The sequence below is a fragment of the Cyphellophora europaea genome, assembly GCF_000365145.1.
Source record: "Cyphellophora europaea CBS 101466 unplaced genomic scaffold supercont1.3, whole genome shotgun sequence".
Lineage (NCBI taxonomy): Eukaryota > Fungi > Ascomycota > Eurotiomycetes > Chaetothyriales > Cyphellophoraceae > Cyphellophora > Cyphellophora europaea.
In genome coordinates, this window is record NW_008481809.1 from 1403848 (window position 1) to 1420587 (window position 16740).

At 55.0% G+C, this 16740-nt stretch overlaps 6 protein-coding genes across 6 annotated transcripts; 3 read left to right on the forward strand and 3 right to left on the reverse strand.

The window, feature by feature from the left end:
* Positions 1 to 698: 698 nt before the first annotated feature.
* Positions 699 to 1528, forward strand: HMPREF1541_03420 (uncharacterized protein; the record flags this gene model as incomplete). Its single annotated transcript, XM_008717771.1, has 4 exons — positions 699 to 790; positions 891 to 960; positions 1040 to 1227; positions 1300 to 1528. 4 exons carry the CDS (start codon positions 699 to 701, stop codon positions 1526 to 1528), a joined length of 579 nt encoding a protein of 192 aa, XP_008715993.1.
* A 691-nt stretch (positions 1529 to 2219) lies between these two features.
* Positions 2220 to 4058, reverse strand: HMPREF1541_03421 (uncharacterized protein; the record flags this gene model as incomplete). Its single annotated transcript, XM_008717772.1, has 1 exon — positions 2220 to 4058. The coding sequence occupies one exon, from the start codon at positions 4056 to 4058 to the stop codon at positions 2220 to 2222; it is 1839 nt and encodes a 612-aa protein (XP_008715994.1).
* Positions 4059 to 5082: 1024 nt separating this feature from the next.
* Positions 5083 to 5875, forward strand: HMPREF1541_03422 (uncharacterized protein; the record flags this gene model as incomplete). Its single annotated transcript, XM_008717773.1, has 4 exons — positions 5083 to 5193; positions 5256 to 5417; positions 5470 to 5701; positions 5760 to 5875. 4 exons carry the CDS (start codon positions 5083 to 5085, stop codon positions 5873 to 5875), a joined length of 621 nt encoding a protein of 206 aa, XP_008715995.1.
* A 334-nt stretch (positions 5876 to 6209) lies between these two features.
* On the reverse strand, positions 6210 to 6992 carry HMPREF1541_03423 (uncharacterized protein; the record flags this gene model as incomplete). Its single annotated transcript, XM_008717774.1, has 1 exon — positions 6210 to 6992. One exon carries the CDS (start codon positions 6990 to 6992, stop codon positions 6210 to 6212), a length of 783 nt encoding a protein of 260 aa, XP_008715996.1.
* A 588-nt stretch (positions 6993 to 7580) lies between these two features.
* HMPREF1541_03424 (uncharacterized protein) lies at positions 7581 to 8757 on the forward strand (the record flags this gene model as incomplete). The annotated part of the gene is made up of 2 exons (XM_008717775.1): positions 7581 to 8220; positions 8273 to 8757. 2 exons carry the CDS (start codon positions 7581 to 7583, stop codon positions 8755 to 8757), a joined length of 1125 nt encoding a protein of 374 aa, XP_008715997.1.
* Positions 8758 to 12730: 3973 nt separating this feature from the next.
* On the reverse strand, positions 12731 to 16273 carry HMPREF1541_03425 (uncharacterized protein; the record flags this gene model as incomplete). The annotated part of the gene is made up of 1 exon (XM_008717776.1): positions 12731 to 16273. One exon carries the CDS (start codon positions 16271 to 16273, stop codon positions 12731 to 12733), a length of 3543 nt encoding a protein of 1180 aa, XP_008715998.1.
* Positions 16274 to 16740: the final 467 nt, after the last annotated feature.

The window sequence follows — 16740 nt, forward strand, 5'->3', positions numbered from 1 at the left end:
AAGGGCTCTTATTGTTAACATTCTTTGGGGCATGGAAGGTATGTACCAATGAAGAAGGCCTCAAGAAATGACCTGTGAGACAGAGGCACAGAACTAGTGGATTCTGGACCTCGAGTTATTGAGTCCAATAGTGAAGGTTACCTACCATGGCCTAATGCAATTTTTAGATCTAACGACCGAATAATAATACGCGGTAACAATCTCATCCGAAAGTGAGGTAGAAGTGAGGTACAGAGTGAGGTGAATAGTGAGGTCTAGGTGATGTGGGATGCTATAGGTACTTAGGCGACTCGTGCGGCCGCGGCTCAGCGCGCAGTGTCTTCCCGATGTAAATTTCAGGAATATGCAATGACCTACTGCCCTCCGCATCGACTTAGTGTGGTAACGGGCTGTAAGGGCCCTAAAATTTATTACGTGGATCTCCCACTCAAGGAGCAGGTTTAGCGATCTATAAACGCAAGGCTGCAGCCCTGCCAAGATTTTGTGCGCACACCTGCAGGATTTTGGCAACCGTGCTCCTCGTCGTCGCAGGCATTCATTTGCACCTCTTAAGACCTTTTCACTGCACCGTGCTGTCGACCACCACCATCATTCTCCTGCGACAAGTCGTGCCTCTGCATCAATTTGGCGAGACCTCCAATCTCTCGTCGACGAAGTTCCTATTATCCCACATCGAAGCCTCTCCACAACCGCCCACAATGAAGTACATCGTGTCCACCGAGACCTTGAACATCCCCGATGATGTGAGCCTCAAGATCAGATCGCGTGTGGTCGAAGTTACAGGTCCCAGGTCAGCTCGCCCTTTCCGTAAGCTCAGAGCTTATGGCTACCACGCTGCAAAACCACATCGTAGCAGCAGACTCCCCGAGCAGTATATTAACCTAGAACAGAGGCAAGCTGGTCAAGGATCTGTCCCACATTGCGGTCACCTTCACCATCCCTAAGAAGCAAGTCGTTCAAGTACGTTCCCGCCATCCTCGAAACCGCGCACAAAGCATTGCACGTTTCCAGCAATCCTCAAATACTTACAAAAGCGCAGATCGAGATCCACCACGGCTCGCGAAAGAACGTCGCTACCCTCCGCACCGTCAAGTCCATCATCCAGAACCTGATCACCGGTGTGACCAAGGGCTACAAATACAAGATGCGCTACGTCTACGCCCATTTCCCCATCAACGTCAACATCGAGAAGAACAAAGAGCAGGACCTGTACGAGCTTGAGATTCGGTACGTTTGACTTGCCATACCTTCGCGCACGTTCACGCACAACACACAGAGTTGCTGACAGATGTCTTACAGAAACTTCTTGGGCGAGAAGATCGTCCGCCACGTCACCATGAAGGAGGGCGTCACCGTCGAGCCGTCCAAGGGCGTCAAGGACCAGATCGAGCTTACCGGCAACAGCGTCGAGAACGTGTCGCAGTCCGCCGCCGATATCCAGCAGGCTTGCCTCGTCAAGAACAAGGATATCCGAAAGTTCCTGGATGGTCTGTACGTCAGTGAGCGGGGGACTATTGCCGAGGATTAGACGTGAGCTGTTCTGCGTTGGTGGCTCTTTCGTGTTCTTGGTGTGTTGAGGGCATTGCAGTCCGGGGACTGCATGTGGTGGAGGCGATGATGCATATGTGGAAGTGGTGCACCCGCGGTGAGGGTCTGTGTGGAGAAGATGAACCTTCTGTTGGCGCCCTTGCGTGGCGGACCTTCAATGGACGCGGGCGGCAGCGGAAAATGGCTTGATCGTGCGTACGAAGAGACAGCATGGTCGGCGCAGTGATACCAAATACGCCACGCTAACGAGCTCACGGATGGAGGTTGCTCAAGATAATGCTCTGACAACTTACGAGCATCCGATAATACTCCTGACAGCAAGACTCAAAAATCAAGATCTGAAGATTTTATGATTCAACAACGCCCCAAGTCCGGGTTTGTTCGTTTTCTCTTGCCGTTGTCATTGACATGTGCCCTTCTTCCCGGCTTTTGAGCGCCTCATTCGCCATTCCCGCTCCCAAACACGCCTACACAAGAGTACCAAGCCAAGCCAACGGACCATGACCAGGGGTCGACGAACCTGACGAGCGGGCTCCCCGACCTCACAGCAGACCACTCTCAAAACGCCAATGATGTGACTCCGGCGAGGCCGCCCGTCGATTTCCTCAAGCCCCGGCGCACCAATCCAAGGCTTTCGCAACCCACTGCTCCCACTCACCCCCTAAACTCAACTACTCATAACAAGTCACCTCCCACACGCCCTCGCCCTTCCCATCCTTCCCTCCCTGCGTCCTCAGAACCAAACTCGCCTTATTAGACTGGCCATAGATGACACCACCCACGTACCCGCCCTTCTCCTCGATGCCCTCCGGCAGCTCCTTCTCCCATAGCTCGCTGTAGCGCTCGATCGTCTTGCGCGCCCCATGCAACTCGCCCCTCAGCCACGTGGGGAACAAACACAAATGGCGCAGGGACTTGTCGTAGACGCCATCGAGCAGGAACACGTGACTCAGGCCGTTCTTGGTGTGGTAGTACTTCAAGCCTCCCCTGCGCTTTCCTCCCCCATCAACACCACCACCAGCGTCACCCTCCTGCTCCGCATCCCCAGCCTTCCTCAACTCCTCCATACTTGGCAGCGGGAACGAATTCACCGTGCCCGCCACGTCCCACAGCCACGGCATGGGCACGACGCCGCGCACCTCGTTCCACGCGTCGGCTTGCAGGCCGTGCTGCGACACGTGCCGCGGCGTCGTGTACACGTACATGCTGGCGCGGTTGGTGTCGTCGTGCCACTGCATGAGCGGCATGGTGCCCTCCAGTCCCGAGATCATGAAGGCGATGGGCTTGTGCGCGTGCACTTTGGCCCAGACGCGCGTGGCGTGTGGCAGGACGGATGTGACGAACTTGGTGAAGCTGAGGGGGGTGGGGGGAAGGTCGGTTTCGGCGGGACGGGCGGTCTTGGACGCGGGCGTGGCGGCGGCGGCGGCGGCTACTGAGCCAAAGATCTTCAGTTCGGTCTTGGGTTTCTTGGGCCGCGTAGTGGCTGTCTTGCGCCGCCAGAGGTAAATGTCGTTGGGGAGCTCGTCTATGGACATGAAGCGTCGGCGCATGTCGTTTGCGGTCAAGCCGAGCTCGGTGAATAGTCGTTCGGAGGCTTCGACGTTGCCAGTGCTGGGGGTCGCCGTGGGACGCATGTAGTTCTCTGGCGCCGTTAGGGACGTCCATTGCCGCTGGATCTCGCTGAACGCGGTGTTAGACTCCAGAAGGCCGAGCAAAATGGACAGGGGGCCTGATCGTAGCTGTGACACACAACCCACGAAAGCGTTTGCTGCGTCGCGGTGCAGGAGGTTGTGGCGGACCGCACCATCTTCTTTGGGGATATGGTTGTCAGATACGATGTTGAGTAGATATTCGGCCGCGCTAATGTGATTGCTCGCGTTCGGAAGTTTGTGCTGTGTGAGTATCTGTACTGCTTTCTTGATAGAACCTAACGAGTAGTCTGCGAGTACGCGGTTGAGCATCTCGGCCGCTTGCTGTGTCGAGAGCACGGAGACGCCGCGAGGGACTGCTTGGGTCGTACGATTTCTAGGGAAGGTGAACTGGAAGTGTCGGAAGCCGCCGCACAGTTCCTTGCCAGCCCACTGAGATTTGGACCCTACAACGGGCTTATATTCGGACACAACTCTGGCGATCTGGAAGTGTTTTGCGAGGTTGTCAACAGCGTCCTTCATGGATTCGGGGACATCGCGGGTACTCCAGAAGAGGGGGGTGAGAGTGCCATCATTGCTGACGAGAGCGAGGTTGCCCACTCGCTTGACAAAGGACCGACATTGGTGGCAGGTGTACTCTTGACGTTTTGATGCCGGGAGGCCTCCAAGGAAGCTTGACCAAAGGTCGCGGTAGTTCAGGTCAGTGGTAAAGATCCGGGAGGTGTGTGTCTTCAATTGCTTCTGGGCGTACTTGTCGACTGCCTCGTACAACAGACGGGCTTCAGTTGGGGAGGCTCTGGCTTTGGCCTTGCTGCGAACAGGCATGGATACCTCCTCCCAATCATCATCGACGAAAGCCATGTTAGCAGTTTGACTGTCTCCTGCAAGAGGCAGCTCGTTCGGATCTATCTAGCTGGTTGCAAAGTACAACCGGGCAACACGACGACATTTGTAGTTGGAATCTTAGTCACAGCAGCCAGGCAACCACAGCCTCAGTCATAAAGCCACAATGAACAGTCTGCCTTGTAGAATGACTCACCTGGTTCTTAATGAAGTAGCTCTGAGAACTTTGCTTAATTGAATAGCAACGAAGGAGCGCTAGACTCTGGCTGGGGAAGAAACAACAGAGGCTCAGCTACTGTGGCTGAGGCAGAGCAGAACCATATAGCTCCGCAGTACTCACCGTCGATGTTTGTTGTGGCTTTGCGTTTAGGCTCTCCATTGTTTGCTAGGGGTGAGACGTCTCGGTCAGAAGTCAATAATTGTTTTTGTCAGTTGAGTTGGGAATCCAGCCAGGTGAAAAGGCACCTCGAATGTGAACTTCCCCTACGACACTCACCCCCATTCTCCGCCTTCGTCTGGATTCGAATCCGATCTCCAGTGGGCCATGGGATTGGCAAAGATACCCGACAATGCTGACTCGGGCTTGAATTGGATGATTCGCAGAGGTACCCATTGATCGACAATTTTGGTGAATTGAGTCGCTGACTGGCATCACTAGTTGGGGTGAGTGGTAACATGACGACTCTGTCATCGGCGCTGGACCAGGATCTCAGAGGCTTTTCAGGGCGCAGCCGGAGCTCCATCACGCTTAACTGCAATAAAAAGTTGGGGCCGCCGTCTCCTCCGCCACAGCCATGCACATGTTGACTCGCTTCATCAGTCCTCCCACCCTGCTGCTATTCCGAGTACCTATCCATACAACCTTAAGACCGACTGCCTAACGCTCGCTTGCTCGCTATTACGGCCTTATTTTCCTCCCATCTTGACCATTCTCACCTCGATATAGAGCCGTGCCTGGACCACGAGTCCGTTGGTCGCAAACCCGTCCACCTTATACCTCGCTCGGTTATCGTCAACGAAACAAACACGTTGAGCCTCCAAAATGCCTCTTTGCGGCGGCAAGAAACCTGTACAGCGCAAACTCGTCTTGCTCGGCGACGGCGCATGCGGGAAGACCTCGCTCCTCAACGTCTTCACCCGCGGCTTCTTTCCGGTACGCCACGACGCCAGCAACTATGCGCTGCAGGCAAGCATACCATGCTAACATTTAACCAGACGGTATACGAGCCCACCGTATTCGAGAACTATGTACACGACATCTACGTTGACGGTGCTCCTATGGAGTTGTCATTATGGGATACTGCTGGCCAAGAGGAATTCGATCGGCTACGGTCGTTGAGTTATGATGACACGCAAGCAATCATGCTATGCTTCTCCGTACAGCTTTTTCTTTGCGCAGAGGGAATTCCTGAAGACTAATGCGCCTTAGGTTGACAATCGCGGCTCGCTAGAGAACGTCTCGTCGAAATGGCTGGCGGAAATCAACGAACACTGCCCGGGCGTCAAGGTCGTCCTGTGTGCCCTGAAATGTGATCTAAGAGAAGAGCAAGAAAAGGACGACGACGCGGAAGAGCCAGTTCCTCAGGCGCCGCCTCAGCGGATGATCCAATACAATGAGGGTCTGGAAGTGGCGCGCAAGATCGGTGCGCTGCGATATCTCGGTGTGTGACATTTCCGTCTCGCTGTGTCGAATACAACGCGAGTGCTAACACGCTGTAGAATGCTCCGCGATGCGAAATCGAGGCGTCAATGAAGCCTTCACCGAGGCGGCCAGAGTCGCGCTGCAGGTAAAACCCGCAAAGAGCAGCGACGACAGCAAGTGCACCGTTATGTGATGCACAGATTAATCCTTCTGTCTTGGACACGACCTTGAACACGATATTTCTGACTGGACGACTGTCCTGCTCTTTCCTACGTCCACAAGTTTACAACCGTCGACACGCCCAGCACCGTTGAGTGTACACACGCCTGCCGGTCGTTCCGGTAACAGCAGTTTGGCTACCTGTTTTGTTCTTGATGTTGTATTTAGCGAGCCACTTTTGCTTTTTTGGTTTGAATCTCTGCATTGGAGATTCTACTCAGTTAGAGAAGGAGCACAGCACCCGGTCTCGAAATTTCTTGCGATTTCGAGATCTCAATAATCGAACATTTCCACCATCATCATCTTGTCTACCCCAAGATTCCGTTCGGTAGTGGCCTTCCTCTCTCCTGCTCATCCACTACTGCACCATTCCCAACCCTTGGCCCCTCCAGTACCACTCTCCAGTCCTTCACGCCGCCCTTCCAGTCCGCAATGCGCCCTTCCCTCACTGGCACCACAACGACTCTCACATCGTCCCCCTCGCCGTATCCACTACTAGCCGGACCTTGCGGATCTGGGAGCGGTGCACCAAACATACCGGCCTCCTCTTTTGCCTGATCCCCAAAGGTGTTGTTTGCGAGATGGGTCTCTTTACACCACCGCTCCTCTTCACTCCCCTGTTCCAGAAAACGTGCCTCGCCCGCGATTGTAGTCGAGATGCTGCTCAGCGCACTGGTATTCATGTTCAACAGCAGAGTGGCCAGGCTGGAGCGGGTCGCAGCTGCAGGTGGACTGCCCGATCGCTCCCCTGCAACGCTGGCTGAGGTAGGTGGTCGGTGGCTGACCCAATCGTGCACAAGTAGCGATACCCGCGGGTTATGCACCAGGTTTTCTGTCTTTAGAGAGCGAGCATTGGTGGTCATGATGATGACAGGTCCCGTGGCACGATAGCTGGGGAGGAAGGTGTAGTTCATGAGAGAGACGTGAGGAGTGGGCAGCGAGCTCTGCGTACCCGAGATAGTGGCGAGATGAAGGAAGCGAGCATTCTGGAGGCATTGAGACACTTCGGGTGGTAGTGTGGCCGAGGTGGAGGGATGCGTCGTGGTGAGCGAGGGCTCGTAGTTGAGTGGGGGATTGTGAGGCTCTGACATGGTGGCGGTAGCGAGGGGCCAGGTCAACGACTAGTATTGACGAGCCCGAAAGAGAGTAATAACGGTTGTCGACGATGCTAGTGGCACGATCGCACTCGTATGACTTTTTGACGTCTCTTCACATGCGGGCGACACTTTCTAGGCCCCGCATCCGCTGCCACTGTCCACCAATTCCAGACCTGTTTGTTGTTAGCGCAGCTAAGCCACTAACCCGCCTGGAGCGGAGCTCTGACGTTGAGGTCGGCTGGCGCACCCCTACAACCCCAGCTTCTCGTTTTCCAGGCATCTGATCCTCCATCCGCTATCCCCAATCAGCTGCCTGCAACTCCTCAGCAGAAGGTACTACAACTGCAACTCTACCACTCTCTCCCCTGCTGTGCCTTGCTTAGTGGATTCCCCGCTGAGTCGTTTACCCGTCGGCATCAAACAAGACGCACTCATCCTCACGTGTCGAGCTACATCTCACCTTCTATCCCTTCAGCAAACAACTGGGTGAAATCAACTTTGAGCTGCCTCCTCCCTCAAGCTCACCTTACCCGTTCCTGTGCTCGACCTATACCGAGCTTTGTTCTCGACAGTACCGCCGCAATGCTTGCTCGCAAGCTCCCCCGCACTACCCAACTACCGTCCCTCCTCCGCTCCTTCACCACGACTTCCTGCCAACTCGATGGCATCAGAGCACCCGCTCTAGGAGACATCCAGCCCGGTGGTGCCGAGACCTACAACGCCAAACAGAAACAGTTCCGAGAGGGCTTGGAAGCTGCTCGCAAGGCGAAAGAACAAGCTGACCGTCAGTCTCTCGATCCCGCCCATGGCACCCCTGCATCTGCTTCTGCTGCTGCTGAATCGCGTGATCCTCGCTCCCCTTCTGATATTCCTGTCGACGATCCCAAGCTGGGCCTGGGCTCACTATCAACCGCAACAGGCGAAGCACGGCAAGCCGAAACCGAGGCTACCACCTCCCACCGCAAGGGCACACTCTCTAATCTAATCTATGGCACTCCCGAAGGTAGACAGCTGGACAAGGACATGGAGCGCTCGTTCAGTGAGGTCTTGGCTCGCGGCAAGTACGTGCACAGTATTGTCTTCCACCAGGTCAAGCCCAAAAAGGTGGACGAATATGTAGAACTGGTCGGCAAATGGTACCCCAAGATGGCTCAGATGCCCGAGAACCGCGTTAATCTCGTGGGGAGCTGGCGGACAGAGGTGGGGGATGCTGACACTTTCGGTTTGCCTGCCCCCAATATCCGTGCCTTGACTCCGTGCTGACTCGCTGGCAGTTCACATTTGGGAATACCAACGCTACACCGGTTACCACGCCTCGTTGCACAGCATTCAGCATCATCCCGAGTTCCCCGAATTCGATCACCACCTCAAGAAGCTTATTGAAAGCAAGAACGTCTCCCTAATGCAAGAATTCTCGTTCTGGCCAACTACGCCCCCACGTCAACTTGGCGGCGTCTTTGAGTTGCGCTCCTATACATTACATCCTGGTAATCTGCTCGAGTGGGAGACGCATTGGCGCAAGGGTCTCAAAGCACGACGACAAGTGATGGAGGGTGTGGGTGCTTGGTTCGTACAGATCGGCGACCTCAATACCGTGCATCACCTGTGGCAATTTGCCGATCTGGAGGAGCGAAAATTGAAGCGTGAGCAGAGTTGGGGTGTTGAAGGATGGGCGGACACGGTCCACAAGACCGTTCCTCTGATTCAGTCCATGAAGTCACGCGTATTGGTGCCAATGCCTTGGAGCCCCGTGGGCTGATCAGTAAAAAGACATGTCCAAAGCCGGTGCTAGGCATTTTCGTGTGGCGCGAGGAGTTCAAACGGGAGTGGTGTGAAGATGCCTCTGGGGCTGCGGTGTGGGCACGAGGACGAAGTCTGGGAGATTGGAAGCAGAGAAGAGCAGAGAAGAGCTTGGGTCTACGAGTGAGTCGCTCAACGGATAAGCCCTGGCTGTCCCCAAGTATCAGGTAATGAGAGCTCGACTGGCAGCGTAGTACTTGGGATATTGGCGACTTGGAGGCCAACTTTGAGGCAGATATGCACAAACCAGAGGACAGAGATAGAGCTGGAGTTGCGTCTCAGCATCCTGTAGCATGCAAACAGATAGCCTTCAGTGCCAGGATGTCAGGAACAGAAAAATGAAAGAAACATTTGGGAGAGCCATAAACCCGATCGTAAGTTCAGCGCCAGCCGAATGGAATCGACAATAACTGCGACTCCGCCTCGGGCTGCTCTTTGGTTTCCTCAGCCAAATGAGGCTATCAAGACCATCAGACCCGGCCTCGTCTACTAACAGGACAAAAGGGCACAAGCCGAGGCCCTGACAAGGCAGCAGCAAGGCAAACATGGCACTGGCCGCAGTGATTGGCTACCTCGTCACCTTCCTTGCAACTCCATGTCGTCACCACTCTTTGATTTCTCTTCCAATGTCATTGCTTCAATGACAATGACATGCCGCAGTGCTCACGTCGATGATCATCCGGCTGATGCGCTGCAGCTCGTTCGCGCCAGATCTATGAGTCTCTTGCCTCAGCGAAGGTTTTTGGGCGTGTGCTGTTGCGAAGTCCAGAAGCCTGCGGGTCAATCTTGTCGACCCCGGTAATGCTTCAACCAGCAGGCGCACATGACCCATCAGAACTTGCAAAAGGTCCCGCATGATCCCCGGACTGACCATGAGTCTCAAATACGTGTCTCATGCTCCTCACTCCGCACCCTCTGATGCCTACTCTTCAGCCTCACAACCTCGCCATGAGAAGAGACTTCCAACAACCGGCTATACCGCCTCAGTGCAAGCGTGAAGAAGCCCAGACTCATATCCAGAGAATGTATCTGCGCCAGGCTGTACAGAAGCCGGATCGGGATCCATGGAAAGGTAGCTGCTGCGGCTGAGTCCAACGCCTGACGGCGGTGCGGCATGCCCGGCAGCAAGGGTGGAAGCGACACGCCCAAGGCGTGCAAGTGCGAGAGGGTATCGACAATGGATGCCTTGCAGACGTGCACCTCTTCTGCGCCGGGCAGGGACGACGGTGTGGGCGTTCTGGGTAACGCTTCGGGTATGCTGCCGCCGTGGGGGCGGGCTACCACCCCTATGCTGCCCTCGCTGACTCGAGCAGAGGACGAGGAGCAACAGCGACATTCTCTCTCGAAGAGATTATCCGCCGCATTTGCTGCCAGTTCCATGGTCCGGGAGATCTGCTGATCATCGCCAGAGCTGCATTTGGAGAGCCAGCGGTAGACGTCGTCAACGTGACCTTTGCTCAGAGGTGATTCGGCAGCTGCACATGTCGCTTTTGCAAGTGGCAAGATCGGCTCTGCAACTGCAACATTTTGCTGCCACTGCCCTGATCCACGCTGCAGGAGGAAGACCTCCTCATTATCAGAGCAGACCCTAGTGTCCAGACCCCCACCCGAACCATCCGCGAACTTGGCTACAAGCAGCCGCAATTCATCTTTCTCGCTATCGCTCAGGCCGACGGTGGAGATCGTAATTGTTTGCCGATTGCTTTGGGTCTTGTCGACTTTGTTGTCTCCGTCCTCCACATGGCTGTCGTCACCGCTGCCGTCCAGGGAGGACAAACATCGACGCAATTCCTCGTTCTCGCGTTCCAGATCATCTATAACCTGCCAGGGATCTGCAGAGGTTTGGGGCGCCATCGGTCGTCAGGAGATGTAGCTGCAAATTCAGCTACAGGTCCAGGTACTAGTCTCGCGTTCAAGATCATGGCCGTGTTCCATCCGGTAGTGCTCAGTTCGAGAGCGACCTGACAAGTGACCCAGTATCAATTACGAGCTACCACTGACAAGCAAGTTGGATAACGGCAGGGGGAACTCCCGCATGAGAGAGCCGCGCTGCCGTCGTTGTGCGCAAGACACGGTGCCACAGATCTTCAAGGCTCCGCCAGGTTCATGTAGGACACCAGACCCGCAGAGAAGCCTTCCGCAGCAAAGCACTGTGAGTCTCTACACAGCTATGATCGACCATGCGGGCAACTCGACGGTAACGATAAAAAGGTCTAGAACCCGTCAGTGCCTAAGCGGAAGCGAGACTTTGCCACCGTGTTAAACGAACTTTCCAACTACGCAGCTCCTGCAGAGAAAGCTCTGACTCGCTCTGGCCTTGTCGCCAGGAACGACGGCGTGAGCATGAGCGCGGACACGGACATCGCCTCTGTGAGCCAATATAAAAAACGAAATGCGAGTTTTGCCGGGACCGCCGCATGAGGCAACTGATCAACGCAATCTGGAAGGGTCGGTGGGTTTAAACCCAGGCGCTGGTGGCGAAGAACACGTCACATTCTATCAACTTTTGTGGCGCAAAATACAAACAAAACTCGAACTTTGTCGCCTGTTTGGTCTCTTGGAACGTTGTCTGGAACAGCGGGAACGGTCCGTCCACGAAGGCGAATCGAAAACTGTGGAAGACACATCCGCCCGCCGGCTGGTATATTCGGCCCCCTGGACCGTACTCTGTTCCTGTAGATCGCGAGAGCTAGCGGAATCGCAATTACGATCGTCCTTCTACTCGATAGACCTGCCGTGTGGTGTGTGCACAGGCTTCTGGACTTGAGGCCAACGTTGCCAGTGGTCAAACCGCCGAGCCTCCGCGAGGGCAGGGCACGGCGTCTTTTGGTAGAATACCTCTCCCGTTGGTCGTTGGCCAGTGAGCCAATCAGCCAATTACACAGCGCGGACCACCCACCCGCCTCCGCCTCGGGACCTTCTGACTTAGACTTGAATGCTATACTTGTACTGCCTTGTACTGCCTTGCACTGCAGCAAGACACTGAGTTTCACTAAAGAAAAACCCTTCGTGTCGAAAGAAAAGGTAAACAAGCAACCATGACACCCCCCGGGGTACAACGTACCCACGAGGATCCCCTTGGCCATCATTTGAGATCGCTGGTTGATTCGACTTGGTATACTTTAGTGTAGTGAAATACTGCCTTCCCTCCCTCCCTCCCCTCACAGCTCACAGACTGTCAAATGTCAAAAGTTGAATTGCAAGTGTAGCAAGTAATACTTCTTGCCCTCTCTGGGTCTCCCTCTATCCGTGTGTATGTGTGTCTTGTCTCTATCTACAGCAAGCGCTGTTCCTGCGACGTATGACTAGTAGAATCCTCTGCAATACAATGCAACGCTGAGGTAAAGGCAAGGGCAAATGCAAATGTAGATGCAACCAACATGTAACATGTAACATGCAAGTTGCCGACACCCTGACAATGACCGAGGGGACATGAATTGAACAAGTGAAGAACAATCAATCCCCATTATGTCATGTCATGTCTTGTTCTCATGTCTACCGCTTTCGTCGTTAGCCTCCTCACTGCTCACTCCCAGTAAATACACCACATCAGAGAAGAACTTATCAGAAGAGGAAGAAGAAGGAAAAGAGCGAAGAAATGGCATGCCCACGCGCCCATCTATGTCGTGCGTTTCCACCGAATGCATCCATTGGATTCATCCATTGAATTCTTGTCGGAAACCATATCTCCCCCCCAGCGCCGGTGCTGAAACGCTCGAATACAACATCATTGATCAACACAACACAGCACAAAAAAGCCCCCGACTCGAAATCTTTCTCATCGTTCCATGAGAACGAAAGGGCTGTAGGGAGGAGGTAGAAAACGAGAAACCCCTCCGCCCTCCCCCTCTATCCTTGTCTTTCTCCTTCCTTCTCCTTCTCCTTTCTCCCTTGACCTACTCCTTTTATTGAAAAGAAAAAGTCTTCAGATTTTAAATCACGCCCAAATCCCCCATCAAGGCCTTCAAGTCCTTGAACCTCAACGGCTTAGTGACGAAATGGTCGATCCCGGCGGCGAATGCCTTCTTCTGATCCGCCTCGGACGCCAGCGCCGTGATGGCGATGACGGTCGTGCTGCGCAGCGGCGCAATGTTAGCCGCGACAGCCGCCGCGACCGCCGCACCCACCGCCGTAGTAGACGCCGTGGACGCCGTGGGCGCCGACGGCGGTGTTCTCGTCCCGTGACCTGCGGTCTCATGCTCGTCTTCGGGCGACGCCCACGGCTGCAGATTGGTGACGCTTTTGTCCGCCTCGGCCTCTGCCGCGGTCGTGGGGGTGATGTTCCCGTCCTCATCGTCAGCAGCAGCAGCACCAGCACCACCACTACCCCCATCCAGCACCAGCACCCTGCGCTCACGCTCGAACCAGCGGATCTGCCTCGTGGCTTCAAAGCCATCGCAGCCGGGCATGGTGAGATCCATGAAGATGACGTCGAACGGCTGCGAGCCGTGGGGCGGGTCTCCCGGCTCCGCGGCCTCCTTGACGGCCTGCACGGCTTCGAAGCCGTCGGTGGCGGTGGCGACGCGGCTGAAGCCGAGTTTCGTACAGTACGTCTGCAGGAGGCGAAGATTGATGGGGTTGTCGTCCACGCAGAGGACCGAGACGCTGCGCAGGGCGGGCGACGAGGTGGTTGTGACGGCCGCGTCCGAGTGAGAGTGGATTAGTGGAGAGAAGTAGTCGGTGGAGCGCTTGGTGCGGTGTTGATGGATAGGAGAGTCTGGGGAGGCGACACCAATGTTGGCGCTGGTCAGAGCGCGTAGAGTTAGAGTGTTTGGGCGACTGGACATCTCCGATTGAGCCAACTGAGACGGGGGCTCAGGAGCGGGGGTCGTTACAGGTTGTTTCGTTGGGAATGGGAACTCCCCGTGGGAAGGTAATGAGAGCTGCAATTTGCTCACACCCTCGTTGATGCTGCTTGATGAAGAGATTCGCCGGCCCGGGGTAGCCATCTGCAGCGCTTTGGACAGGGCTTTGGGGCCGAAAGGCACCTTCAAGTACGTATATGTGCTGTTGCGCGTTTTGAGCAGCGCGTCAGTAAGTGGAGAGTGCGTGAGGACGATCAACGAGCGCGACGGAGGCAACTCGAGATCGAGGTCGCGTTCGTCAACGAATGTCCAATCCACTTTTGTGGTAGTATCGTCAACTCGTTGATAGAGCCACCAGTCTTTCAGATATACACCCAGAGTCTCCGCATGCCTGAAAGAGCGAGCCAGCGTTGGGCCGAATTTGCGGTATGTCTTGCCAGACGGCTGCTGAAGCGCCCGTAGCTCAATCGGATCGTGCTTGGAATACTCTGCTTCGTAGCCGTACAACGGCCGCCTAGCGGGGAACTTGACTGTGATGGTCGTGCCGCGGTTCTGCCCACTTTCAACGTGGATGCGTCCACCGAGACTTGCCACAGATGCTCGTACTATGCTAAGTCCAAGGCCGAGTCCAGGCGCCAAGGTCGATTCTTGGGAGAAGGGCACGAATAGTCCGTTCTTCATGAAAGCGCTCGACATGCCCTGACCCGTGTCCGAAACGGTAAGAACAATAGTCGTGGAATCGTCCTCGGTGCCCAGGTTGTCATTCGTGTCCTGTGTGAGCTCGATTTGGATGGAGCCAGCCGTCGTGTATTTCATGCTGTTGCTGACAAGATTCATCACAAGTCTGCGAATGATTCCCGGGGAGCAGATAAAAGTCCAGTCTGCTCGCGAGGCTCTGAAGTCGACTTCGACCGGTTCTTCATCGGTCCTCTGGACCCCTGTGCTTTTGGCCAGATTTACATAGGCGGTTTTGGTGATATCAATGCCCTCCTCGCATATGGCGGCAAGGTTGCAGGTAGACTCGAGATGAAGAGATGACCCAGGATGAACAGTAGGGCCGGCATTTTCCCTAAAAGGGTTCTTCGAACGTCCTTCCACGAAGCTGTTGACCATGGCGTGGTCCATGACAAGGGACATGGTGTCGAGCAAGGTCTGACTGCAAACGTCGATGCTATCACATAGCTCATACTGTGACTGGCTCAAATCTGTGGCTGACAGCATCTCAACCGAGGCAATGATGCCATGTAGAGGCGAACGCAGCTCATGTGAGATGCTGGACAGAAGTTGATCTTTCTGTTGCTCGGCAAGCCGCATGGTGAGATGGCCACAGACGACGCTCAAGCTATTGAGAAAGGCGCGTATGAAGGGCACTTCGGCTTGGGCGGTGAATTGCGGAGCACTCTTGTGGGATGTAATAAAACAAGCTGAAGGCTCGTCGGTAGTCAATGGGTCCCAGAGGGGAACGAAAATGACTTGCTCGGCCTTGGGAAGCCAATTGTTGAGCCATTCGCATTCTTCTGCATCCGGTTGACTGTCATTGGACCTTATGGATCCTCGACGTTGGTCTCGAGGCATATTGGCAGGGCGGAAACGATCATCGTCGATTCCCAAAAAGTTTCGGTTGTCGTCTCGTATCCAAATCTTGCCGAGGGGCCATCGATGACAGAGCGTCTTGATAATGTCTTCAGGATGCTGATACGACAAAACGGCATCCATGAAGGGTCGTTTGCCGGCGGAATACGACACACCTAATCGAAGCTCCTGTGAGGTGCTCCACGACCTTAGATCTGTAAAATTCTCAGCCAAGATTGCGAGATCCGAGTCCAAACTCTGGCGTAAGATATCAGCGGCCGTTGTAAAGACTTTGCGATAGGTACGTGGTCCAGAGCCGAACGTCGATGGTGGTGGTGGCGGCTCTTTTGAATCCAGATTCCATGACTGGTCGCTGTCATCTGGTGATTCAACAGCCTCGACTGACATGGTCTCATCCTCTTCATCAAGATTTTGATCTCCGAGGTAGGCACTTTCGCGGGTTACCAAGTCTGCTAGACCACGAGACATCTTGGTGTAGCGTGAATGTAGCTGCATTTCGATCTCTGAATCAAGATGACGCATGAGTGAGGTGGCCATGAGGCCCAGAAAGTTTTGCTCATCGTCGGTCAGCAGAGGATGCGGCTGCTCGTCCAGGACGCAAAGAGTGCCAACTCTTATTCCTTGGGGTGAGACCAGGGGAGTGCCTGCATAGAAGCGCAAGTGAGGCGGATTGCAAACGGCGGGAATATGCTGAAAGCGAGGCTCGTGCATCAGGTCGGCTACTTGGAACACGGCATACCCATGGAGGGGTGCTTCGACGGCCATGGTATATTGGCAGAGGGTATCCTCGCGGCTAAGACTACCCTGACAACCAAGCCATAGCTCATCGCCTGGATCAGAAGGCGGCCTCACACCTTCGATATCAGAGGTTTTTGTGGATTCAGCGATGGTAAATTGCAGGTCTTTGTCGATCAGCGAGACCAGCGCTCGTGCAACAGATAGGCGCCACGGGATGAGCTGTAGCATAGCATGTAGAGCGACATCTCGAGTCTGACGGCCACTGGGGCTTTGCGTCGGTCGATATTTTCGAGCCTCACGAACCCGTAGAGCTTCACGCTTGGCTTCCGTTCTGCTCATTGTGCCAGCGGGTAGACGTGTCCTGTCGGCGAAATCATCATCCGGGAGTTCGTCGTTCGTTAAGGGGCGACTTGGGCGTCGAATAGCGTTAGTCGCACAGGAATTACCATCAATGGTAAGTTCGACAATGGTTGTTGAAGTGCCGTGTAAGTAACGGGCGACATTCGAATCGCTGAACGGAAAAATGCCCATCAACTTGCATGGCGCGCGCGCGTTCGAATTTGCCACCCGGCACTACCAAAGGCTCGAATTCCGGAGTCCATGGGCATGGGTCCCACCCCTGGATAAACAGGACGGCAGAGCGCTTGTGCAAGTCATGTTAAGCGATGGCAGGCCCCGCCAGCGATTGACGTTGGGCCGAGGAAACTGCAACAAGGGGGGCGCGCCACGTGAAGGGTTAATTGTTATCGCGTTCTGGGCCTGGACTCTACTGGGTCGGCAAGCCCCAACACTGCGGGCAAGCCAGG